Source organism: Strix aluco, chromosome 5 (assembly GCF_031877795.1).
Source record: "Strix aluco isolate bStrAlu1 chromosome 5, bStrAlu1.hap1, whole genome shotgun sequence".
NCBI classification, from domain to species: domain Eukaryota; kingdom Metazoa; phylum Chordata; class Aves; order Strigiformes; family Strigidae; genus Strix; species Strix aluco.
The window spans coordinates 82,136,817-82,161,578 of NC_133935.1; the positions used below are offsets into that span (position 1 = coordinate 82,136,817).

General features: G+C 38.9%; 1 protein-coding gene across 3 annotated transcripts in view; it reads right to left on the reverse strand.

Annotated features, from left to right (window-relative positions):
* The window catches only part of CDC123 (cell division cycle 123), a 38,977-nt gene extending 14,245 nt beyond the window's left edge, over nt 1–24,732 (reverse strand). For 2 of the 3 annotated variants that reach the window (XR_012623673.1, XM_074827991.1), the window contains exons 1-9: nt 24,578–24,732; nt 23,438–23,509; nt 20,358–20,412; nt 19,500–19,532; nt 15,839–15,934; nt 15,012–15,118; nt 7,784–7,832; nt 5,339–5,414; nt 2,254–2,376 (exon numbers count right to left, since the gene is read on the reverse strand). Coding sequence is in view for 2 of the 3 variants with exons in the window: in XM_074827991.1 (XP_074684092.1) it covers nt 2,254–2,376; nt 5,339–5,414; nt 7,784–7,832; nt 15,012–15,118; nt 15,839–15,934; nt 19,500–19,532; nt 20,358–20,412; nt 23,438–23,509; nt 24,578–24,651 (685 nt within the window). In the remaining variant the exon portion in view is untranslated. The remainder of the gene's footprint in view (nt 1–2,253; nt 2,377–5,338; nt 5,415–7,783; nt 7,833–15,011; nt 15,119–15,838; nt 15,935–19,499; nt 19,533–20,357; nt 20,413–23,437; nt 23,510–24,577) is intronic. The other variant, XM_074827992.1, reaches the window with a different exon arrangement.
* Between the last annotated feature and the right edge of the window lie 30 nt (nt 24,733–24,762).

Here is a 24,762-nt window from a genome sequence, read left to right on the forward strand (position 1 = left end):
ACTGGTTTGGGACACTCACAAACACTGAATAGAGAAGAAAACCTGAACTGTTCCCTCTTCTTAGGGACCACCTCAGAGCAGGAGTGTCCTGTGCCAGCAAGACTAGTAAAACTTTACCAGCAATTGCTCAAAATGAAGGGTAAGCCAAGGCTCAACTCTACAGTAAGTATTGATACCTCCAGAACACTGTTCTTACTGGGCTCTTATAAAAGGTATTTAGAAGGTTCTAACAACATTTAGAAGTATTTATAAAGCATTCAACCCATCTGTTATCCTACTGCTCTGACTCTGCAATGCTTCAGCTGCTCTGACTCAACTCTTCCATCTGGAGATGCTACCAGACCAACTGGAAAAAGCAGAACAAACATCATCAAAATCCCCAGCGAAACAAGAAGTCAGGAAAAAAGCTATAATACCTTTCCTTCTAAAAGCAAACAAACAAGCAAACCCAGATTTTTGTCGTTAACAACATACAAGCTACCCGACAATGGATCAAGGGATATGATGGGGGATGCATGAAAGGTGGTAAAAATATTTTCTTCATGGCATTTCTCTGCAGATGGACAAGTCACCAGCATTTAGTGCCTAAGGACAAAAGGTTCACAAACCCTCATCCCAGAAGGTCACCCTGAAAACTCCTTTTTCCAGAAGGTAACCCAGATGGCATAGTTCTACGTCCTTTACGTAAGACGACACTTCAGACGTTTCAGTTCACCAGACAGCAGTTTCAGAACCTAAATCTAGGCATGAATTTCCAAAAATAGTGCCCTGAATTCTTATCTATCAGTTGATTACATACTAGCTAAAATTACATTGGCACACAGAGGAAAATTAAGACAGTAATCAGAATGTCAGATCTATATGACTGATCTTACTTCAAAACATTAGGGCTATGGACCTATTAAATTAGCATACTGATTTCCAGACTACTAGTCTTCTCCAAGCAGTGGTCCTTGAGAACTTCTCTGGACTGAAATAAAGGAACTGTGCAGAGTCAAATTATTAAGAATTTTAATGTAATAAAGACTGGCATTAGAGGGTAACTTTTTCAGAAGTCAGACAGGACAGATCTGTTTGATTGCTCTGGCGGCTCAGTAAAATAATTAGGCATGTTCAAAACTTACCTAAAGGTTGAGTTTTCAAAGCTTTACAGACAACAATCCAACTGCCAGACAATTCTTATGTTTATGTATTTTACTAAACTGAGGTTTGGTCCATGTCAGACCCAATTTAAACTTCTTCAGCATATTTTTCACAATTACTGATCACCCATCACAATGGAACACTATTAAATTCTCACTAAACCATGTCAGGAAATTATTTCCAATAAAATTTGCAAAGGACTTCACATTTAAAGAACAAGACAATTTACTTGGGCTGCTTAGGTGTATCAAATACCATGGCCTTTATTCAAAAGTTTCAGCAGCAAAACTGCTATGCATCAATATTCATGGAGAAATTATTGTAACTTCTTGAAAAGAAACTCACAAATGCTTTCTTCAAGGAATACATCAATAATTTAGCAGCGAACATCTGACAACATCTTTATAAATAACTATTCTTCTTACAGCTGAATGCCTTTTGTTCTGCATTTCCTACCTCACTTCTCAGGTTTAGAATTTTTCTTAATTAAAAACAAGTATAAGGGGAAAAAGCCTTCAAAAAAAAAAAAGTAATTCATTATGCCTTCTGAAGGGATCTTTCACTCACTCATTGTGTTTTCCTGAAAAGCTCCAGCCTATCTCTTCAGAGTTTTTTGGTTGTCAATTTTACAGTCATTCAAAAGCTACATTGCTCTGCATGCTCTAGCCACAAGAGCTGTAAGACTCTCCCAAGTTAAAAAGAATCAAGCCTTGTGAAAGCAATAGCTATGAAGAAGTGGTGCATATCCACAGACTTAAGATATTGGGGAGGTCATTATTTATTGAGATGTACCTGTTTTAACACTGATCTCCAGCAGCAAATTGGAATTTAGTGCACTGCAACTAGGTGCACTGTGGAGGAAACACAGCTGGCTCAGCAACAGCAAGGGGGGGGCAGGAGGACAGGTCTCATTTCTATGGAGTTTGCCTGCAAGCCCTTTCAATTTCAAACCTCCCAGTACCCTGCAAAAGAACTTCAAAGAGGTAGACCCTTCATTTCTGTTTTTAAGTCTTTGTAACTATGCATGCAATAAGTATTTAAAAACCTTCATAAACATCCTCTTTCGCTCCCCCATGATTCCCTTGTTAATTGAAGCCTTAAGATACTTACAGTCTTCATCCAAGAATTTATACTGTATGTGTTTCTTGAAAAACTCCTGTATTGATCTACAGATCTCCTCATGTTGCTTAGAGATATGATCATAGTATTGAGTGTAGTCCCTCTGTGATATACCTGTCAATAATTTTAGTTGATTATAAAAAGCTTTAGGCATGAAAAAAACAGAACCAGACAAAATGCAGTTATCAGACATGCATGTTATAATTTACATTTCAGAAAACAGGGTTCTCCCAAGTTTCAACCATTACCAATGACTTACTGTTTGGCTTTATTCTCCTATACTTAAAGCACTTCCATTACGAATCTTTTCCTTGAACAGTTCTGTCCTACATTCTGTAAGCCTCATTTAATATGTACACGCTTTGACTATTTTAAGTGAATTTCAGGAGGAACCTTTGCCTGTGTTTATGTTTTCAGTTCCTGTTTTTCCTTTCAGTTTTACCCACTCTGGTTACTCTCATCAAAAACCTTTTCTGTTCTGCACATCAGATGTAGAGACCAGAATTTGGAACCATGAAATCAAAGGGGTAGCTTGCACATTAGCAAAGATGATAGAACCTAGCGTATCATGAAGATTCTCATTCCACACTTAAAAGATCGGCTTGTTTGATAAGGCACTAAAGGTGAAACCTTAAATCCTAAAATCAATGAGATTGCATGCAGTCTAGTACCTTAATTCTCCCATTTGCCCCCTTAAGGGCTTTCTTGCATATCTGACATTAGATCAACTATCCCAGCTACATCACAAGCTCTTAATTTCAGACATTTGTTTGTCTACAAGACAATAGTTTAAGTTGACATCAACAGGATTATACACTTGCACGCATTTTAGGCAACAGAAGTTCTCATACAGGATGTGTCAACATAAGCCACTGCAATACCCTGCTGGACAAAGGTTGAATCAAGACCTGCCCCATCACTGCAGAATGAGTAACATGCTATTTAGGGTAAGAAAGAGCCAGAATCCCCCAAGAAAGATGTATCAATGATGGCAGTTTGCTGGTTTAACCACATACAAAACACAGAGATTAAGTTTTACTGTAAAACAATGCTGACTACCTCCAAAGTTTAAAAAAGTTCATATAAAGTTTATGATGTCAGTGGAATTTTGAATTATTAATATCACCACAAAGCTTAATTCAGGTCTAAAAACAAAAACCAAGAGATGGTGGCATCTCAGGGGATGCAGATGTGTAACTGGAAAATCATTCACTACAGTGTGCAAGTATCACTCCTTAGTTTGACTGACAGGCTTATTAATTTTAAGAGCATGGGAACATACTGTGAAAAATCTTGGAACGGTCTTCAGAAATGCAGCTGGAGTGCTAGCTAAAAAAACCCCATATTGGTAGATCTACTAGGTTTCAAAACCTAGTAATGTAATGTACAGAGTGTTTAATTAGCCAGCGTACAGACGCTTTGAGGTATTTGAAAGTCAGTATTGCCATATATATTCTATAATAAATCTATATTCAAATGCTTTAGATGTTCTTAGTGATTCATATCTCTGGCAGTTGTGGTGCTCCAGTAGAACATAACAGGACAGGATTCAGCTCTTTCCTCTTCAAAAAGCTATGTGAGTAGCCATTAAACAATACCAGCTTAATGGAGAATCTCTGCTATTAGCAAGATAAACTCTGTTACAGAGAACCATAATAAACCCTGCAACTGGCACGAATGGAGAGCGGATGGAAAGATGAACATACAAGCACCAGAAGTAACAGCCAAATAAAGGGGCTATGAGAACGGTATGTGGTGACACTACCTAGATTAGCACTTCCCAAAACATCTATGTGCAGCTCCACAGGACACCCAGATCAGAAAACAAAGAACAGAGAGTATGTTCCTAATGATTCACTGAGGTGGGACAGGATGGAGCGACAAATTGCTGACAGCTCCTAACAGGTACAAAGAGGCACATCCAAAACAAGCACACAGTCACCATGCTGAGAAAAAAACAGGAGAAACAATGAGGACTAGATAGCCAATATCCCTTCCCTTCCATACCATCACAAGGAATCCTGACCACTTGTATATATGCATCTTGGTGCTTGTGAATATGTAGGTATGAGACAGGCAAGATGAGCAAAGTTGGTTTCATTTTAAAGCAAAAAAATCATCTTCCTTCCTATAAAATCTGGATTAGACTTTGCTAACTCACTGTTATAACATTTCCTTGTTAGAGGAGTTTAGGCAGAATGATTCAGTCTTGTTAAGGACAAATGTGCACCAGTCCTGTGCCATTTACATTTCTGTTCATCTTTAAAGATTCCACGGTAGACCACGCCAAAACCAAATTCAAACTCCAGAATAGTATTTAGCCTGAAATTAAACCCCTCAATTCAAGCACCTGTATGTGCACTAGATGTCTAAGCTCCTGTTATAGTCAGCAGAGAATAGTCAATACCTCCAGAGGAGCATAATTCAGCTAAATTTACCCCAGAGCTGCCTAAAATACATGCTCTAGCTCAATCTGCCTGTCCTCCAGCTGTCACAGATCTCCTGATGCACCCACCAGCCCTTCGCATGCTGTGGATACCCTAGCTGTTCAGTGCCACTTGAAACGTTTTACATTTAGGATTTTGAACCAAAGTAACAGATCAACAGGTTTTCTGACTAAGCTACACTGAATATAATATGAGCTCAGACATCTCGTACACCTGTGGCCATGTTCTGACCTCCCCAACTTTCTGTGTACAATATCCACATGTGGTTGTGTTTTATCAGCATAATACCCAAGTACCTCTGTATTCATTCTGCAAGCTGGAGATGACGCAATTTGCTCCTGAATATAAAAGAATCACTTACGAAACAGCCTTTGGGTGAAGTTTCTGAATTAGCAATTAGAATTAAGAATATTCCCACTGTAATATTGAGCATGCTGTCATCAGGCTTTCAATGTCAGTGGAAAGAGAAATGAGGCATGCCACATTTTAAATTACAGAAAGAAGAAGAAAACATAATTCCAGAAATGATGTGTGTTAAAGAACTGTCCTCATATTTAGTGCTGATTCAAGGAATCAGAGAAACTCCTCAGAACTTCACCTAATAATTTTATCTTTACAAAAATCCTCACCTATAAGCTTGTTTTCCTTGACAAAGCATCTGAATTCTGCACCAGGGATCAGTTCACACCATTTGCGAAGAACAAGCTATAGAGGGAAAACAAATGTTAAAGTACTGTTTCAGCAAGGTAACAGGCAACTTTTTGTCAACGGGTACACCTTCTAGAGCTACAGTTTTGCTGTAATGATAAGATGGCCTCTGAAGTTATTCCTGATACAAGAAGACAAACCAGTCTTAACCTGCAGTTCACATAATTATCTTAGCAAATACTTCAAAGCAATGAGACTTAATACTAATTTCATAGAATCACAGAATGCTTTTCATTGGAATGCACCTTTAACGAAAGACCACCTAGTCCAAACTAGTTTAAAGTAGAAAGGTTCAGACTGGACATAAGCTTTTTCACCATGAGGACTGTCAAGCATTGGAACAACTCCCTCACAGAGGCTGCTCAGCCTCCATCCACTGGGATTTCAGACCAGATTTCATAAAATGCCAAGCAACTCGATTTGATCTCATTGCTTAAACAGCTTTGAGCACGAGAATGGCCTAGAGACCTCCTGAAGCCCCTTCCCACCTTAATTATCTTACGTTCTTCTATTTTGTATGGCATTTAGAATTGTGATATTATTTATGAAACAACTTCAAAGTTACATTAATGATAAAGCACAGAAAACAAAAAAACCCTGCTGTACAACACAACAAATCTGTCATGGAATTGGCAGAAAGTTGCTTCCTAGTCAAAAGAGCTGATGAGCAGAATTAAATTTAACCAAATCAACCTCTATTCTGGTATACACCCAAGCAGAATTCTGTGACGCCTTTGAAGGCGCAAACCAGTTAAAATAAGGACACAGGATAGAAATAGTAACCAAACTATTATAATCAATAGGACAGACTGCCTGGTAATTAAAGCATATATATCTCTGGCACTTTCTCAAATTTCTGCATTTCCTAAGCTGAAGTATTCATTGAATCATAGAATCATTTAGGTTGAAAAAGACCTTTAAGATCATCAAGTCCAACCATTAACCATATCCTTAAGTGCCACATCTACACATCTTTTAAATACCTCCAGGGGTGGTGACTCAACCCCTTTCCTGGGCAACCTGTTCCAATGCTTGACAACCCTTTCAGTGAGGACATTTTTCCTAATATTCAATCTAAACCTCCCCTGGTGCAACTTGAGGCTGTTTCCTCTTCTCTTGTTACTTGGGAGAAGAGGCCAACACCCACCTCGCTACAACCTCCTTTCAGGTAGTTGTAGCGAGCAATAAAGTCTCCCCTCAGCCTCCTTTTCTCCAGGTTAAACAACCCCAGTTCCCTCAGCCACTCATAGACTTGTGCTTCAGACCCTTCACCAGCTTCATTGATCTTCTTTGGACACTCTCCAGCACCTCAATGTCTTTCTTGTAGTGAGGGGCCCAAAACTGAACACAGTATTCGAGGTGCGGCCTCACCAGTGCTGAGCACAAAGGGACAATCACACAGTCCTGCTGGCCACACTATTTCTGATACAAGTCAGGATGCCATTGGCCTTCTTGGCCACCTGGGCACACTGCTGGCTCATATTCAGATGACTGTCAACCAACACCCCCAGGTCCTTTGCTGCCAGGCAGCTTTCCAGCCACTCTCCCCCAAGTGTTGCATGGGGACATTGTGACCCAAGTCACATTCAGATGAATCCATTATTTTGAGGGCCTCCATTTCTGCTCATGGATACTGGAAACTCCCAACACGTATCAACCACAGTAGAAAAACCTCAATAACCAAGGGTGACTCTCCTAACTACCAGGTAAACATGAAACTCTTCGTTCCAACTTTCAGATGTCCTGTATTTTTAAAGCACATTAAGATAGTGCTTTAAAAAAACCAGGGTTCATTCACCCTTCTAAAGCCCCTTAAGCCCATAGGATGATGACAAATTCTATATTTAAATAAAATTTATTATTAGAGACATGACTAGATGTTATTACAAAAGCGATGGCACCCCATGAACAGTTTAAAGCATTGTTAATATCTACATCGCTAACTTAAAATTTTACACTGGTAACGAGCATATGAAACACAATATGATAGAACACTTCAGTTCAGGATGTCCCCAGCCACTACAGCTAGCTTCTCTCTTAGTAACCTCATTTGTGATATACACAAGCAACATACTGTCAGGAATACCTGACTTTCAGCTATTGAACTCGTCCTTCCTGGCAAAACCTGACAGACATGAGAGGAAACTAAAAGGAAGCTTCAAAAGTTTGAACTTTAGCTCATCTCTGATCTGTAATTAAATGAACTCCTTATGACCTGCAGTGCTTAACCAGGCTTCCCCACACTGCCCAAGCAACACAATTGAAACAAACAAAACAGATTTTGTGGGCACATGCCCAAGCACAAATAGTGGCCTGCCTATGAGCAAATCATTTAAATTACCTAGAAATCATGCAAAGAGTCTTACCTCATAGTCCAAGGAAGGGTCAGGGGAATCATCAGTACAGTGAATAAATCTGGAAAAGTAAGGCACAGGCATCAAAATCTGCTTTTACATAGGAGATTTTAGCGATAGTGAGAAAAATAACCCTGAACTGTGAATCACAAAAGCTACTGTTAAATTGTCTCCAAGACATACAAACCTAGTAAATTAAATGCATCAATAACAAACCTCCTTTTGACAGTTAGCAGGGGGGGAAAAGGAAAAAAAAATAACCACCCTCCTCTTTTTATCTAGTGTAATTTGGAAGTACTCAGATTTGGACAGGGATGTGACTCAAATGTGAGTGTTTATTCATTGCTGAGTTTTTTTTTGTTTGAATCAACAGCGCTGCTCCTTTCCTCTTTATTGTTATGTTGGCATAACTGGATTCTCAAGGAACCAGATAAACTTGAGCAATCTAATGTAGTTTCATTGCAGCATGTTTTCCCTAGTACTTTTAATGTTTAACTTCCTAAACCACACAACAGAGACACATCATCATGCCTTACAGCAGCTCATTTCCATGAATAAGGGATGCAAAACAGCACCACTCGGCACTTCTGATTCCACAGCATGGTATCTTTCTAAATTAAGAGCCTTAAGAAATACTCTTACAAATCTCTTGAGAGTGGGAATAAACAAAACTATTTCCATAACTGCAAGCAGACGTCAAGGTTTTGTCCCTTGTGAGCAGCTGACTCTGTGTGTCACCTTTCAGGACCTATCAAGAATGAAGGCAGTTACACCCAAGCCAACTTCTACCATTTTGTTGTTTTACAGCAACCTTGCAATAAATCCTGTAACTTTCAAAGGGGATTAGCAAAAGTACATGCATTTTCCCTCCAAGTGTACTCCCTGACCTTATTGGCAACAAACTACTTTGATGCACAACTGTGTAAAGGGTCGCTGTTGAGCAATAGTCTTAAATGGCAACATTTATACTATCTCCCTTTGGCACTGAGCTTAGTTAAGCAATCCAAAAGTCTAACATCTCTAATATAAGCATTGCATTTGTAAGACACGGCTGCCCAGCCTTTGGTTTGAAGTGAAGAGCTATCATAAGAGTTCATTCAGTATACTGCCAGCAGAAATAAATTTCACACATTTTAGTTTAGACTTTAATATCCACTACACACAGAAAAGAAGAGCGATAGCAGTCATGCTTTCCAAAAGTACTGTAATCAAACAGTTCATATACATCTGTAAGCCTATGTAAACAGATAACATCCTTCAACTACAGTTTATATTTCCCACAATTTAAGACCTGTCAAGGCAACAGAAAAACTCAGGGGAGCCTGCAGTTTTGAGAGACTCAAAATTCCTCCCTTACTAGCATATATGCCTACCATGCGCAAGAAAATATCCACCTCTCCCCCGCAAACAGTCATAAGCTATATATAAAAATGCAGCTGAAGTCCAGCACATGGAGTTTTACAGTCCCTGCACACTAGGACCTGTATTACTTCTCAACAGACGCCCATATCTGACATAGGGGTACCTGCTAATCATAACATGCAGGCTTTTCCAGCAGTCAGAAAACCACCTTATTAACAATCAAAATTATCCCCTGCCTCAACCCTCAAATATTTTGGGGGAGAGCTATGTGGGGAAAGATATTTCCTCTTTCCTTGTAAGTCAGAAAATTAAATCCTTGGGTGCCATCCCAAGCCACACAGATTGCTCAGGTACTGCTGCCAGATCAAGCAAACAGGCAAAATGATGAACATAGACAAAAATACTGCAAGACACAGTAACATTATTTTTCTTGAGCACAGGACTGAGTACAATGGAGGAAGAGAGGGAAGCGTGCAGCGAAAGACAAAATAAACTTGGGTTTTTGCAGTCTCATTTTCCTTCTAAATAGTATCATGAGTTTTTGTCAACAAAAGGACATTACTACCACCCCTTTTTTGGGGGGTAAATTTGGGTAGTTGCAGTTTTATATTTTTCACCAACTTATTGTAGCATTAATTGTTCAGACCCAGCTGAATTCCTCTATTACATAGGGCATTATGATCAAAAGAGGCAGAAGGTTGAGCAGGGTTTCTTTAACCCGCATCCCATTCAGGTTTGGAAGTACTTGAAAGAACAGTAAGAAAGACTTCAGGTACACAAAATTGAAAGATATCTGGACTCTCTTTTCTGAAGCCTTTGAAAACTGTCATTTTGAATACTACTAAACGTGAAGGAATTAAACTCTACTGCTTATAAGCCTTGTGGTCAACAGCTTGTTTATAGATTGATACTTAGATGTCAAGAACATAAGGATCAAGGTCTCCTTATATGTAGCAGTTGTATGTTAATCTCCAAATGCATATACTTGACCCCTAGACACACTACATGAAGTCATTATGCAGTTCAGTTTTCAACACGGAGAAAAGCAATTTAAGAAGGTTTCTAAGTCCTCCAGTACCGACCCTGCTAAGAGAGCCATGAACTCATTTGCAAATCACTGAGATTATTCTGTGGATAATAACCTATTACAAATATAACGAAAATTGTAAAAGTTACTCTGTACCTGACAGTTCCCCTGCTATTACCTCATCATTTATTTTAAAACCTTAATTAAAAAAAAAAATCAAGGGGAAACTTCTAACAGCCTTTGAACTGCATCTTTATTTCCTGAATACTGAACCTTGCTGGAACTTTAAGGACTAATAGAAGTAAGAATCTCATGCACCGTTCAACGGAGGATCTTGTACTACACTGTAAATTGCTAGGAAAAATGGCATGTGAGTAAAACCTCAAGGGAAAAAAAAAAAAATAAAATCAAAGGCCTCATTTTCCACATCCTCTCATGTGGAACTGTCTACCTCAGAATAGGTTATACAAAAGACTAAACCAACAGCTAATGTTCTTGCAAAAAGGTATCCTGAGTGCCAAGTCACATCTTCACGAACCAACACTGCCTCCTATATTCTGTTAGGAGAACACAGGCTGTTTCCTCCACATCTCAGAAAAACTTTGTAATTTCTTTATCATTTGTAATTCAATATTTAAAAGCATTAAGTCTGCTATCAAAAATTTATCCAGAACATTAGCTTAAAAACAAAAAGGATTGAAACATCTGCTAGGTTTTAAAGTTGTACAGTGTGCTTAGGAGCTTGATGGACTAAACCTCACTCAAGAGCAGACTTTCTCAATTGTTCTCAGAAACAGGCGCTTCAATTTATCAAAGCCCTTTTATAAACACCTAAAAAAACCCCCGCATCTCCCCTCACATTCATTTGTATCTTACACATTATACATTTGGAAACTTTTCCCTGGCCCACTGCGAGTTGTTTCACCTGCTCTGTTAACCTAGTAGATATTTCTTACCTACTAAATGTGGCATAGATGGTCCCTTCACTCCATTTCCTGGGCTTAGCAGGGTTGAGTGGCTACTTTTAGACTCTACTTCACCTGTCTAACCAGCTTCTCAAAGAATTTTGAGGGATGAATTTCTGGAAGTAACAGGTCCATAGCATCAGCTGGTCCAATAAAATACTGAGCGTCGATTTACAACACTTAAGTGCACATCAGAAAACTGCTATTCCTGCATGTGACTCATACTGCCTCTCTATAACAAGGCAAAGGGCAATCCCTGCAGAAGATGTTCTCTGCATTAGGTTGCTTTTCAACAGGGTTGAACTTACAGGACTTCTTATCTCACCTCTATGGTTGCGATTATTAAAAAGTTTGACAAAATTTCCAAGGTTTATTAACAGGCATAATATAACAACCAGCTTATCTTGTAAGTGAAAGGGCATTATCATGTCATTAGAACTATCGCTAATATTTATACCAGTCTCAAGGTGGGCAATCATGTCTTAACAAAATGTAGTCCACACATGCTAACAATAAGGATGAAAACTGTGTTCTAAACCAATACACTCAACAGGGCTCTAAAAGGATTTTTGTTCAAAGGAGGAGTTTTAATTACTTAACATAAATGCCAATTAAAAATGGGGTTTTTTTAATCATACTTCCACAACACTAAGTTTTTGAAAGCCTACATTAAAATCTGAAAAGTTAAGGATCACACCACCCACAAGTTTTTTTGTGAACACAGCTAAGTAAAATGCAATGCTTACTTTGAAGCAGAAACATTGACTACGTTAATGAGTGCATCATTTTGAAGTCTTTGTTGATTTATACAAAATTAACAAGGAGGAAAGTTAACTCATTATTCTGAACTTTTCAGCCACACAGTGTCAACATCATGAGAAAATCCAAACATATAAAATAGTCAAAGCTTATCTACTCATGCTCAGTATATTTGCAATAAGGTCATATTTTTTTTAATGGTTTGTATTGAAGTACTGCATTGCTGAAGTTTTCTCAGAACTTGAGACAGTTGAGAATTACAGCAAGGGCAGTTCCCTGACCTGAACAATGTATAGATCGATACCAGATAAGCACATAGTAAACAGGGGAGGAAGGAAGAGGCAAAGAAAGTGGTTTGCCTTAAGTTCCACGTCACTGGCACAGCTGGATTAAGAAACAGATCTCCAAATTGCCATTGCAAAGCCTTTTCTGTATTATGACCCATGAAGTGGATTTTTAAGTTAATACAATCAAACAGAAAACAACACAAACCAAAAAAGGGTATAGAACGTTTCAGCTGTTACTTATGCAGGGCATGAAACTTTACACCATACTAAGTATTAATAAAAGAAGTAGAAATATAGTGCATATATCCTCCAAGTAGCCCTCCCAAGGGATCTGGATGTATTATGTATCGTTATTTTCATTTGTTCAGCACTTCAGGTTCTTATACCAGCTACATTTTTTATTTCTGCTTGCTAAAGACTAGGGAACGGGCAGCTAATCAATAGTATAATTAAGGAAGACCACTGTTCTGGTTCAGCAATAATCATTTCACTGTTTGGGTGTGGACATTTTGTACAAATAACTTCGTAATTTAGAAATACCATGCACAGACAGGACAATAATATGTGCTTTAATCAAAACCAACATATTCATAAAATATAAGATACATAGAGACCAAAATGGTTTTACAAATTACATACATTCCCCTAGTCCTAAGTATAACTTTCATTTCATGGAAACCACAAGGCTGCACTGCCCATATTAAGTCTACCTTACCGAAACAGCAAAGTCTGTTCTGATAAAAAAAAACAAACAAACATCATAACCCAAATTTATACCAACATTAGATAAGGCTTTATAAGGGAAATAAATGCAACACTTCTCAAATTAAACTTAACCTTTCGATTAGGTGATGATCCCACAATCGTGTCACAAGGTTTGCTTATTTACCACCCACGAGCTGAGCTGTGCTATCTGGCAGTGCGCGTGGTCTTCTCACACTGGAAAAGGAGTCTAAATGGATTGGACTACTGCAGTTTGAGGTGTTGTCTTTCAGCTAGGGGTTATTCTCTTACAGCAGGATCTGTAGAAGAGAGCGTGCCTGCTACAGGCTGCTCAGCCACAACCGTTCTTAGTACGGTGTGAACTTGAGGTGAAATTACTGATGGTTCAAGTTAACACCCATGCTGTGAAATCTCACCACACAGGAGCTAGAATGCATTCATGAATAGCTGGGGCACTAACTTTACCTGATATGAGATAAAACCTGACAGAAAATGCACTGGTTTCAAGTCTTAGCGAAGGTGGTCGAACCAATTAATTCTGCCGTAAAAATGGCATAAACTAAGAGCACAAACACACACAGAGAGTTGCCACATCTTCTAAATCAAGTGGTGCTTGCTGAACACTTGTGTCCCAAATTCATTACGAAGTGGTTAACCAAGCAGGAATTCTCCAAGGAGCTCAGGGTACTTTTTGCTGACCCTCTTTATACATGAGGATAGAGGAATACAAAAACCATATTATTTAATATTCACAAAGGGATGATACAAAGTGTACAGTTCTTTTCAGACCCACAAGACTCAGTCCTGAAAGCAGTTACAACAAGGGACACATCAAATTTTAGTGCTCAACCTTCTGAGCAAACCGTCCTCAAGACACCTGGCTGAGTCACCTAGCCTCCCATTAGGGGAAACCATGAAAAAAAGCTCCTTGGTAAGGCACCAAAGTCTTCTGAGAATCACTACTCACTCACCTTGGAAATGTAAACTATAGATTTCTCATCTCCCCCGCCCCTTTCATTCTCTATGATCCCAGAATCATGAATTCTCAGTGCTCACAATTGTTACCCTAGTCCAACATACTTTTCAAACTGGCTTCTAACTCCAACATCTTCTCCCCTCCTTCTCACTCTCTTCTCCTGCACCTCGTAATGTTGTAGGTTAGACATAATGTAAAACCTAGCATCAGAATTGGACTGACAGTGTTGCTAGCACTCCATAAATGCAGAGATAAGGGTGAGGATGTTGCTACCTATCATTTTTTTAATGTACCAACAAACGGGGTAAAGAGTGTTATTAAATTTGCAGGAATAAAAAAATAAGGCAGTTGCACAGCATTAATGCAACTGGTTGCACATTTTAGAAGGGACAATTCTGATCGGGTTATAGGCTACTTAACACAAGACTTGGTAAACCTCTATAAAGCACCTAGAACAAGGGCCCTGCATTTGATCGAGTCTCCTCAATACTGCAGAAATATAAATAAGCATTGAATAATTACTGGAAAACAATCTCTCAGATATCAAGCCATGAATTGCCCTTTTCTTTGAAATTCTGCTTTTCTGGGAAAAAAAAAGTAATAATAGTAACATTAAATTCCAATAATTTTATTTTCTTTCCGAAAAAGTCTGTATTTAGGAATCAGATGCAGGTACTACAGGAGGAAACTGTCCCTATACAATTAAGTACTCTCTTCATGTGAGCAGATAAAATAAACCCCAAGCACATTGTATTTGTAATTTGTACTGTTGACTGAAGCTAGGTAACCAATTCTGGTTTACTAGGAAAGACTCACTCATGGTAAGTAACAACGAAGATAGTTTACCTCACAATTCTCTGTACTAAATTGGACCCGGCATTTATTTTGCACAGTGGAGGGAGACAAAGAAGGAGGGAAGGGGTGGGGGGAGCTTCAAAGAACAACTTATTACTGTACCTGAAACTTGTATTACCATACCTGAACAACTTTTAAACACAAATATGTATTTTTGTATCAGGTATTTACTGTTGCTGTACAGTGAAGTGTAAGATCTTTCAAAAGAACTGAAAAGTCACCCTCAGAGGGTTGGGGTATTTTTTGACTGGGTATAAATAACATTGTCTGCTAGAAATCTACTTACGGCTGAGTGAGGTCACGAGTAATAAAGTCTGAACTCTTGAAGAGTAGGAAGATGTCACTGAGAGCTTTACATTTCAGAGAGCTGTTCATTGCTATCCAGTAGGCATCCTAAACAAAAAAGATTATCCAAAAATGCACCTTTACTAGCAGAAAGGAATGCAAGCTGCAGATCTATCTAAATATTACACAACATTTGAAATACACACAGAAAATGATTTTTTTAGTTTTTATTTTGAGGAAAACTTCATTAGCTATTACAAGAGACACAACAGTTATTGCTTCTTTTATGAATACTCTTGTTGAAAGTAGAGGAAATCCATTAAAAAACCTAAGTTTTTGCCTTACTGCTTCGAGGCATTTTCTTGGAATGCTTGACTGAACATGTTTCCCTCGAGAATATGATACAAAAAAATTTGGGTGCATCCATCCTTAAGGTATAGTTAAGAGTACCTAAAACTGACTAGAGGGAAGTTTATTGCTTTTTTAAAAAAATGTGGGGATTTTAATCTTTATCCCAGGTAAAGGTTTCAACTACTATCCTAAATGAGAAGAGTCTGACCATCATACTGCTATCTGTGACAAGGATACAGGCCTTTATGTAAGTAAGCCAGTGCTGCCTTGCATCAGCCTCACCAAACAGTGCAGCATCTAGCTCTAATCCACCAGAACAATCTGCTGTATCACACTTCACTGATATCTTGTCTATCATTTCTTGCTTCATCAGAACCACTAGTCCCTTCTACTTTCCAATGCATTAAGATAAAACAAACAAACAAAAAAATCCTTATGATAACATCTGTTACAAGTTTTAGGAGTCAGCATTCTTACCCTTGGAGCACTCCAGTTAAGTTTGGGAAAAACACTACCACCCAAGGAACTTATTGCTTCTTGAACTTTAGCTGTGAACTCAGGAAATTCTGGTGCCTGTACAAAGAACAACAAAAATATTAATTTCAATACATTTAATAGTGAAGTGTAGCCATCTTCTAAATACCATTAGAAATCATATTGTAGAAGGAATAAACGTGTCCAAAATCAGGAACCAAGAACCCCACAAAAATAATATCTTTGTAGAAATAAATCACTTAAGAATCAACTCTGACATTCTTTCAATCAGAGAAAATTGAAAATATGTTTCCAGTTCTCACCCTCATTGCTAACAAGATTCCATGAATCTACAAAAACCCAAAACTTCATAATGATCATCATGAAAACTGCAAGTTGGCAAACGTGCAAGATAAATAAACAGACCTTAAATACATACCTCTTGTTTTATACCTGATAGTAGATTATTGTATACAAATAAGATCCAAGAAGACTTACAAACAAGCAAACAAACTTTCAATAATAGTTTGTTTAGAACGAAGCACCTCTTCAAAAAAATCTAAAATAAAAATATTGTACCATTCTTTCAAAGTATTAAAAGGTACAAAGAGATCAGCTCTGGTTTATAATAGTTCTCTAGTTGCATTTAGGAGCACAGTAAGAGAGCAAACCTAAATAAATCAATTCATAGGCAATTTGAGTGACAGCTCCTCATTTAAGCTTTAATTTTACAAAATGTTGTTAGTAATACTTTAATAATAAGCTCTTAAATTAGGTCTTAAAGTAACTCCTTAACAATATATTGCATCAAAATAGAGGATACACTGCGAAGGTAAGGGTTGGACTAGAAGACCTTGTCTTGTAAAGAACATGGTCAAAATTGTAAACATAAGGGAAAAAAAACTCCTCAGGATGCTATAAACTCCGCCCTGAATGCGGCGCAATAAAAAACAGATTGCTGACCTTTAAAATAACATGAAAGGATTTCAGGCATATGTCAAAGATTTTTCATGTAATAGGATTTATAGTAAAAAGTATATAAGAACACTATTTCTGCCTGAATATTTTTAAAGTCAACTCAAAGATAAGATCTATGCTAAAGCTAATTGATGTCTCTAAAACAACAAAGCCCTCACAGCCACAGAAGTGATCAAAAAAAGGTTCATACATTTTGGCATCTCCTTTCTGCAGCCCCCTCAAATGCAAACACTTAAAAAAAACCCTCTCACATTTTAGCGCAGTGACCCAGACTGAACTTCAAACATTCTGAATCTTTCCTTAGTATGTTACCTAGTCTCCATGGGAAACTACACTTGAAAAACTGAAAAAGCACTTCTCTTATTTTACTTTATTTTTAGAGCTTCAGTCAATTCTAGAAATTGCTCCTGCAAGAGGTAAAACTCTTCATCCACTGCATTCTGATTCAATCTCCTCTTGTTTTGACAGAAGTCAGGAGTCATAGTATATATGTAATACCAGCACATACTAAGTCTCCCTGGGGAAGTGTTACCATCGTGTCATTTGATTAATACAAGGGAAGAATTATACCCGGGAGAATAGCTCTAAGGCTGCATAAACAACCAGATTCTAACATTTCCTAAATTCTGAATGCCTGACTTTGCAACCATCAATATTAATGCACATTTTTTTAAACACAGCATTTTCTGTAAGCCTATATTCTAATTCTTCTTCAGAATATAGAAGGGGCAAGGGAAACAAGTTCTACCTGACAACTCAGGCAGGTCATCAAATCAGAATAATCACAACCACAGCTCACCTTATTGCCAAGAAACCAATAGGGAATTATAACCTGGGATTTATTGATAGTAAGATAGTAATGCCCTAGGCTGACAGCAAATGCAGAATAGCAATCTCCAGCCTGTTCTACTATTCTTTACACACTATGTTCCCTAGTGTCTCCCTGTTCAGCTTCCACATCACTACTTGATCCATTCTCATCTCTTGCAGTAACTCCAGATGAAGCTCCCCACCCTTCTGCATTCTACACAGGCTGTTTCTTCACTCTCTTCATCGCTGGTAAAGTGCTAACAGGCAATACTTAAAAGCACAGAAGACTATTTCCATTCATTCACTGACCTCAGAGCAGGCCCTAGTTTTCAGGTAGGGAAAGTACATTTGCCATGGATGGAGTCTTCAGAGCAATCATCTACCAAATTTACAAGATGGTAAAGAGCACATTGTGAAATTCTACTTTCAGAGTCTCCTTCTTTGACCAGAGATGAATGTAGGTGTATTTTTGTAGAAACTAGACACAGGCACAAACCATGTTCATTATTAGCCATTTTGAAAGTTCCAGGTTTGGCAAAAGACAAAGCCCTGCCAGTCTCTGAACAAGAGCCACCTTGGAAGCCAAAACACCCCTCTTCTTCCTCTCCCCCTGCTTTTATTGCTGACCATGATGTTATATGGTATGGAATATCTCTTAAAACAGCTTAGGTCAGCTGTCCTGGCTCTGTTCTCTCTCCTCTTGCCTACCCCTAGCCTAGTCGCTGGAGAAGGGTGTGGGGCAGACTAGGAAAAGAGAAAGCCTTGATGCTCTGCAAGCACTGGTCAGCAACAGCTGAAAGTTAACTCCATCCCAGCCAGCCCCAGCAGAACGTTAGCTGTAAAGCTGAATCCGTACACAGTACACAGTGCTTACCCAGCTAACCTGAAAGCACTTGGCCTATACCCTTCGGATGGGTATCATACATCTTGATTATATATTTCCTTATTGTGTTGTACACTATAATGAAACCCAATTCAGAAGTCTGATATTACTTCTTTAGCAACATTAACATGAGCTTCGCAAAAGATAAGATGAATACCAAAATGCTTGTTTTGAATAATTTACAATCTGAGGCATCTACTTTATCAAAGCTTAGAATTCTGAACTGAAGCTATTAGCGTGTGCAAAATTGGCATGTTTTAAAATCTAGGCTATAAATTCTGTGCTAGCATAAATGCAACTCAAAGCAGGGCTGTGTTTATATGGCACCTAATGCAATGTCAGCAATTCAACACTATGTTGAACAACAGGGACCTAATATGACTGAAGTAATATCAATAGCAGACAAGTGACACAAATATATCAACTCCGACAATGATAGGGCAACAGCAGATTCAAAAAAGATGTAAAAAAAAAGTCAAGGAAGCCTGATTCATATCCATCATGATCCTGATTCTAAGCCAGACAGAGTGCAAGTAGAGCATAAAGACAGAAAAGGGGAAAAAAAAAACAGATACGATAGAAAGAAATGTACTTAGAAGGAAATAATGGCACAGGTGTAAGAGAAGAGCTGTGAAAACTGAGCTGCAGGGGCTTCGTTTCTTCTGCATCCAGTCTGATTAAGTAATTGGGAGATATTCAAAGTGGTGAAAATGAAAGACAGCTATATTTAGAGCCATACTTCAGTTCATTTCCTATAGTCTAACAAGTGTGTGATTGTTGGGGATGAAGAAAAGCATTTTATTTTTAGTTAAATAAAATTAAGTCAGCAAAACTTTTTTAAAGTTACAGACATCTACACTGCCATCCATCTAGAATAGTCTGAAAAATGTTAAATACAGCAACAGGTATCTCTAACTGGCAACAAGTTTATATCACAAGGTTGCAGAAAGGATACTGCTGACAAACCCACAGTGGGCTTTTACAGGACCTTACCTTAAGTGTTGTAGTATTCTCATCATCCGACCACTGTTAAAAATAAGAACAAATCAAAGGTTACTGGTTTCCTGAGACATCCTTTATAATTTATGAGAACACCAGAATTCACGTGGCTTCCTATAACATGTAGATAAATCATTGCCCTGGAGCTCCTATAACACAACATCACCATCCTCCAATTATTACGGCTGTAAATTAAGACAGGAAAAATATTCTATATTCAGCAGAAGTACTGTTCTAAAGTATGGATAAAAGAAGACACCCATACATTTTAATTGTGGTTTATATCACAAACTTGGACATTTCAGAACTCAACAGAGTCTTCCCTGTCTAAAGCTTGTCTCCAGCTCCAGCACCTCCATCCTTAGACCCATGATCCAATAGTTTCACTTATATTTCTTTTCCATTTCCTTTTTATACCTTCTGTCACCTTGTGCTTACAACATTTTTCAGTGTTTTTCTTCTAGAATACCCTCCTGAGCTATTATGGTCTCAGAAACTTCCACTGTTTCTTGAAATAACTCCTCCAAATGTACTCCTCCTCCTAATTTTTCAGGGCATGAAACAGCATTAAGGTCAATTCCAAGATCCTTCAACATTCTCTACTCATTATTACAAATGCAATTATCAAGAAATAAAAAAAAATTTAAAAGTCTTCTGTGAAAGAGCATAGAAAGATTTTAAACCTTCCCTGACATCAAAGTATAAATAATGATGGTTTTAAGTTTTACAAGGCAACTACCACATGATTACCTTTTTTGTGAAGTACTCTCCTCACCTATAAATTATGCAGAAAAGGTTACACATTCATATTTTTCTCAAGAGACTTGATATCAAGTTGCATTTTATACTGACCTGTATTTCCTCTGCATCATCACTCCCCTCCTGAGCATGACTTGGCGGATCTTCTCTAAAACAAAAAATTAGCAGGAAAAAAGTTAAGCACTGGAGTTTGACTTGACCATATACATTACCTTTGCACAGCATCTACCAGCTGTTGGTCTCAAAATGTTTTTGTAAGATTAAGCCTCAAAACCCCTGGCAGAGAACAATCAGAGCAAGCCAGTTGTTTTGCTGATTAATACCAATTAAACTCGGACACCAGAGTGGAAAGAGTAGGTGTATTTTACTGGGAATAACTAAATAATGTAACAGAGCAATACAGAAAACATACAGTAAGAAAAGACAGAATAGCGCACTTAAACAAATAGGAAAATACAGGGTAATGCATCAAATCATTACTACCTGAGAGAGAGAATAGCGATTAAGAAAGATCCATCACCACTTGTATATGTTACCATCATCCAGACCCGCAGTCGCTGGGGAGCCCCGGTTACAGCGAGGATTTGGAGAGCCTGTCCCAGCAAGTGGGAAATCCTACGCGGTGCGTCCACCCGTAGGTGAGGCTTCCAAAGTCTCTGTGAGCGGGTCCAGCCTTATGTACCCAAAACTCAGCAAGCCAGAATAACTGGCACCTTTGTTTTCAGCGGAACATCCGGTTTCACTCTCACATTAGATTCCCCCAGAGCCTGGCCAGGGCTCAAGGGAGAAGCTAAGGGAGTTTCCCTGCTTATCTGATTTATTTATGTTCTTTTTAGAACAAGGCCACACGTGTGGTCCCAAGGCCGGACAGCTGGCTTCATGGCCTTGTTAACTTGCCCCTACACAAAGAAGAAGAAAGACACATTCAGGATAGACATGTTTTCATTACATTCATCATCAGTAATGAGTATATGATATCTAAGCTACATCTTTCATTAACGAGCATACATATTTTGCTAATGACTACGTACTAAGTTAGCAGCTTCAGCTCGGGGCCTGTTGTTCAGGCTTCAATACTTCAACATTTTAGCACTTTTTATATCAGCATAGGTGGCTTGTTATAATTTAGTACAATACCTACTAGCACAATGGTTATCAGTTACAAAATATACAGGATGCATCTATAGGTCAACTTTGGCTTGGGCCTATTGTCCAAGCCCTAGCACTTCACCAGTACAGAAGATTGAAGACCTAAAACCCTGGCATTAAACTTGGGCCCTACCCAAAACACTTTGCTTCTTTCAAATTAGCAGATACCTTCTGCTCTGAAAACGCCATAATCGAAGTTTTCAACACCCTATTAATCATTGTTTTCCAACTTTACTGTACCCTGACAGAAGCACAAATTATCAAACCTTTTTTTTTTAAAACAAGTTCAATTTAAATTATGCTTTGCTTCCATACTCCTTTTCCAAGTAAAAATTTATAAAACTTGCATTTCACATGTTGACCTGTGAATTTCTGGTTCTGAAAAGAAAACATCCTCACACTCCACACACAGAAAAGATCCTAGGGAAAGTAGATACATTTCTTCCTGAAAAGTTACTTTTTCTACACAGGTGAGATCTCCTGTTGTAAACACTAGCATATCTGGGAGAAAGCACCTGACTGCAAATATTCCCTTGAAGTTTTAGGTGACTTTTGAAGTTCTTTAGCCAATATAACTGAGTGTGAAGATTTTAAAGGAGAAGACCAAGCTCTTGAAGACTTACTCACATCAGGTCAGCCTAACAACCAGGTTAAGTGGAAATGTATGCCCCTGACAAAAGTCAGCTCTTCAACAAGCTGTTTCTGCAGTCCCTTAGTGCACTTCTATAGGGATTAGACTATCAATTCAGTTTTTGAGATCTAGAGGTCAGACAACAGTTCACTGAAGATTAAAAGCCCTCTTGGCCTTGACTGCAAGATCACATCCACTTCTAGCTAAGAAAGTTCAACTCAAGAGAAAAACTGGTTTCTAAATGGGATTTTAAATTGGAAGCTTCTTAAAAAGTATAAGTCAATTATACAGCTGTCCATTATTCCACTGAAGACAACACAAATTGTTTCTATAACACAGCTGTAACGTTAAACTCTCAGTTTCAGCTTTTCTGAAAGCTTATCAAAAAATAAATGGCTGCTGCTAAATAAATTGCACAGTTCTGCAGAAGCAGGTGACAACATTACTTCTTATCCAAAATGGTTTAAAAAACAATTTTAATTTTCTGGATACATTTTGTTAAAAAAAAAAAAAAAGGATTTTTAAATTTGAAGAGACCTTTCATCTTTACAAGGTGTTTAAACAGCTGCAATTATACTTAAATTGACTCCTGAGAAATTAGACATTGCTCCCTTACACTCACGGCCTAATTGGTTGCTCTGCGAGAGGCAAACTACCCGTTAGGAAATGATGGAGTGTGGACTGATTTCTGAGTCTGATCACTAACAAGGTGTATGCATCCAATAATCATTTTACAAGGAAGTCACACAGTAAGATTCTAAGCAGAAAACAAAGAACAAGGCCCGGATTCTTACCAACCATTTCTCATATCTATCCACCTCATTCTTCTCCATCCAAAATTTTGGCACAGGTACACATACAGGACATTGAGCCTTGTCACATGCATTGATTATATGTATGCAAATCATTATACAAACTCAGGAATCACTAAGATTTTATACATAGCTTATCTTATTGAGAATTAAACTCAGGTAATGTCATTTCACCCCTGGATAAGACAGCAGGCATGTGAATGGTGCGGGACGGGTCAAGCCTCTGAACTGGAGCTAACCATATCAAAGCAACCAAACACAAGCCAACAGGCTATGCACCCGAGAGACTGGTAGACTCTGCAAGGAAAGGTGAAGGAAAAAATGAAAAAACTGCCCCTAGTTGGTCTAGAATCAAGTGTATTAAATGGATTTTAGGATCTGCATCAGGCACTAGCAAGACAAGTTTTACTAACAGCAACAGTCAGCCCATTCACATGCTCATACAGTATGAGGTTTACTGCAGCCAGACTGGTCAAATTTTAAAAACTCATTATGCAAAATATATTCTGTGTATATAAAATAGCACTGTGCATATAAAATAGTATTAATACTTGGGAGGGTGGGGGGAAAACACTCCTTACCTTCCAGAAACCACAAGTGTTCCATCATCCAGCAAATATTCTTTCACATTCTCTGGTAGGGGAAGTATGACACTGGAAGAAACATGAGCATTGCTTTAATAATTTATTGTAATATTACTTGTTAAAATAAGAAGGGTTGAATAAAAAGTTTTTTGGTTTTTAATAGAACATACCTCAATAACAGTATATTTTATTCTCTAATGCTATGAAAAAAACCATGTCTCTTTCTCCCCTGTCACCCCTTCCCAAAAAGCAATGCACATTTTCCCTCCAAGGAATCAGAGGAGAAAGAGGCAAAAATTTTAGATTAAACACACAAAAATTCCCCACTCCTTCAAAGCTCTAGAAATTCAAAGAAAGAGTTTATGTGGCCAGTGAGAAGGAGACAACATGTTGCTCAAACTAAAGGCTTCCCTTCTGAGATCCAAACGCAAATTTGTCCATACCACGCAAATATTCCAAAACTTCAGGACTATCACTAAACTTACCAAAAATATGCACGTGCTAAACACTAAAAACCATCAAAGATTAAACACTTTGATTAGTAAAAGCCTGATGTCAGTGCTTTTTGATCCAACAGGGCAACTATCTTGAGCTTGACTTTCCTGAGTTACTGGTAGCTCTCATAACCATCTCCTGACCTGCAGCAGCACCTTAGACACAGCAGAATTTGACATCACTTCCAGAAATACAGTGAAGCACAAAGTCAGCCAGCTGGTTTGGGTGTGTTCAACCTGCTTCTTTGAGCAGCCAAGTGGGAACAGCACTGATATGGGTATCAGCTCTGCGGAGTCCCACCAGGAGAGCAAGGAGCAAGGTGGGTGCCCAAAACACCCCCTCAGGGTGCAGGGATGAGACCCCAGCTCCTTGGACTCCAGCTTGATCAAGCCTTCCCCACCTCCATCCCAGCTCTGCCCCACACAGCTCCCCTATAGCTCACCCAACCCTGCCCTAACACAAGCCCGCTTCCAACCCAACCCAGCCCCACACGCCTCCCCACCTTCACCCCCACACGGCTCCCCTACGTCCCCCACACCCGCTTCTCCCAGCCCCTCGCCCGGCCTAGGCCGACGCCTACACCCAGCCCAGCCCCACAGCGCCAGGGCCCAGCCGCCCCCAGCCCCACACCGCGCCCCTCACCTGCGGATGGTGACGGCCCGGAACAGCGGGTACCACACGGAGAACTGGCAGTGCACCACCTGCTCCTTCTTCATCCTCCCCCTCAACCCCACCCGGCCCGGCTCGGCCCGCTTCGCCCCGCTGCTCCCGGAAGCTCCCGCTCCTCGCCCGGAACCTCCCCCCGCAGCTCCGGGCGCCACCCGGCC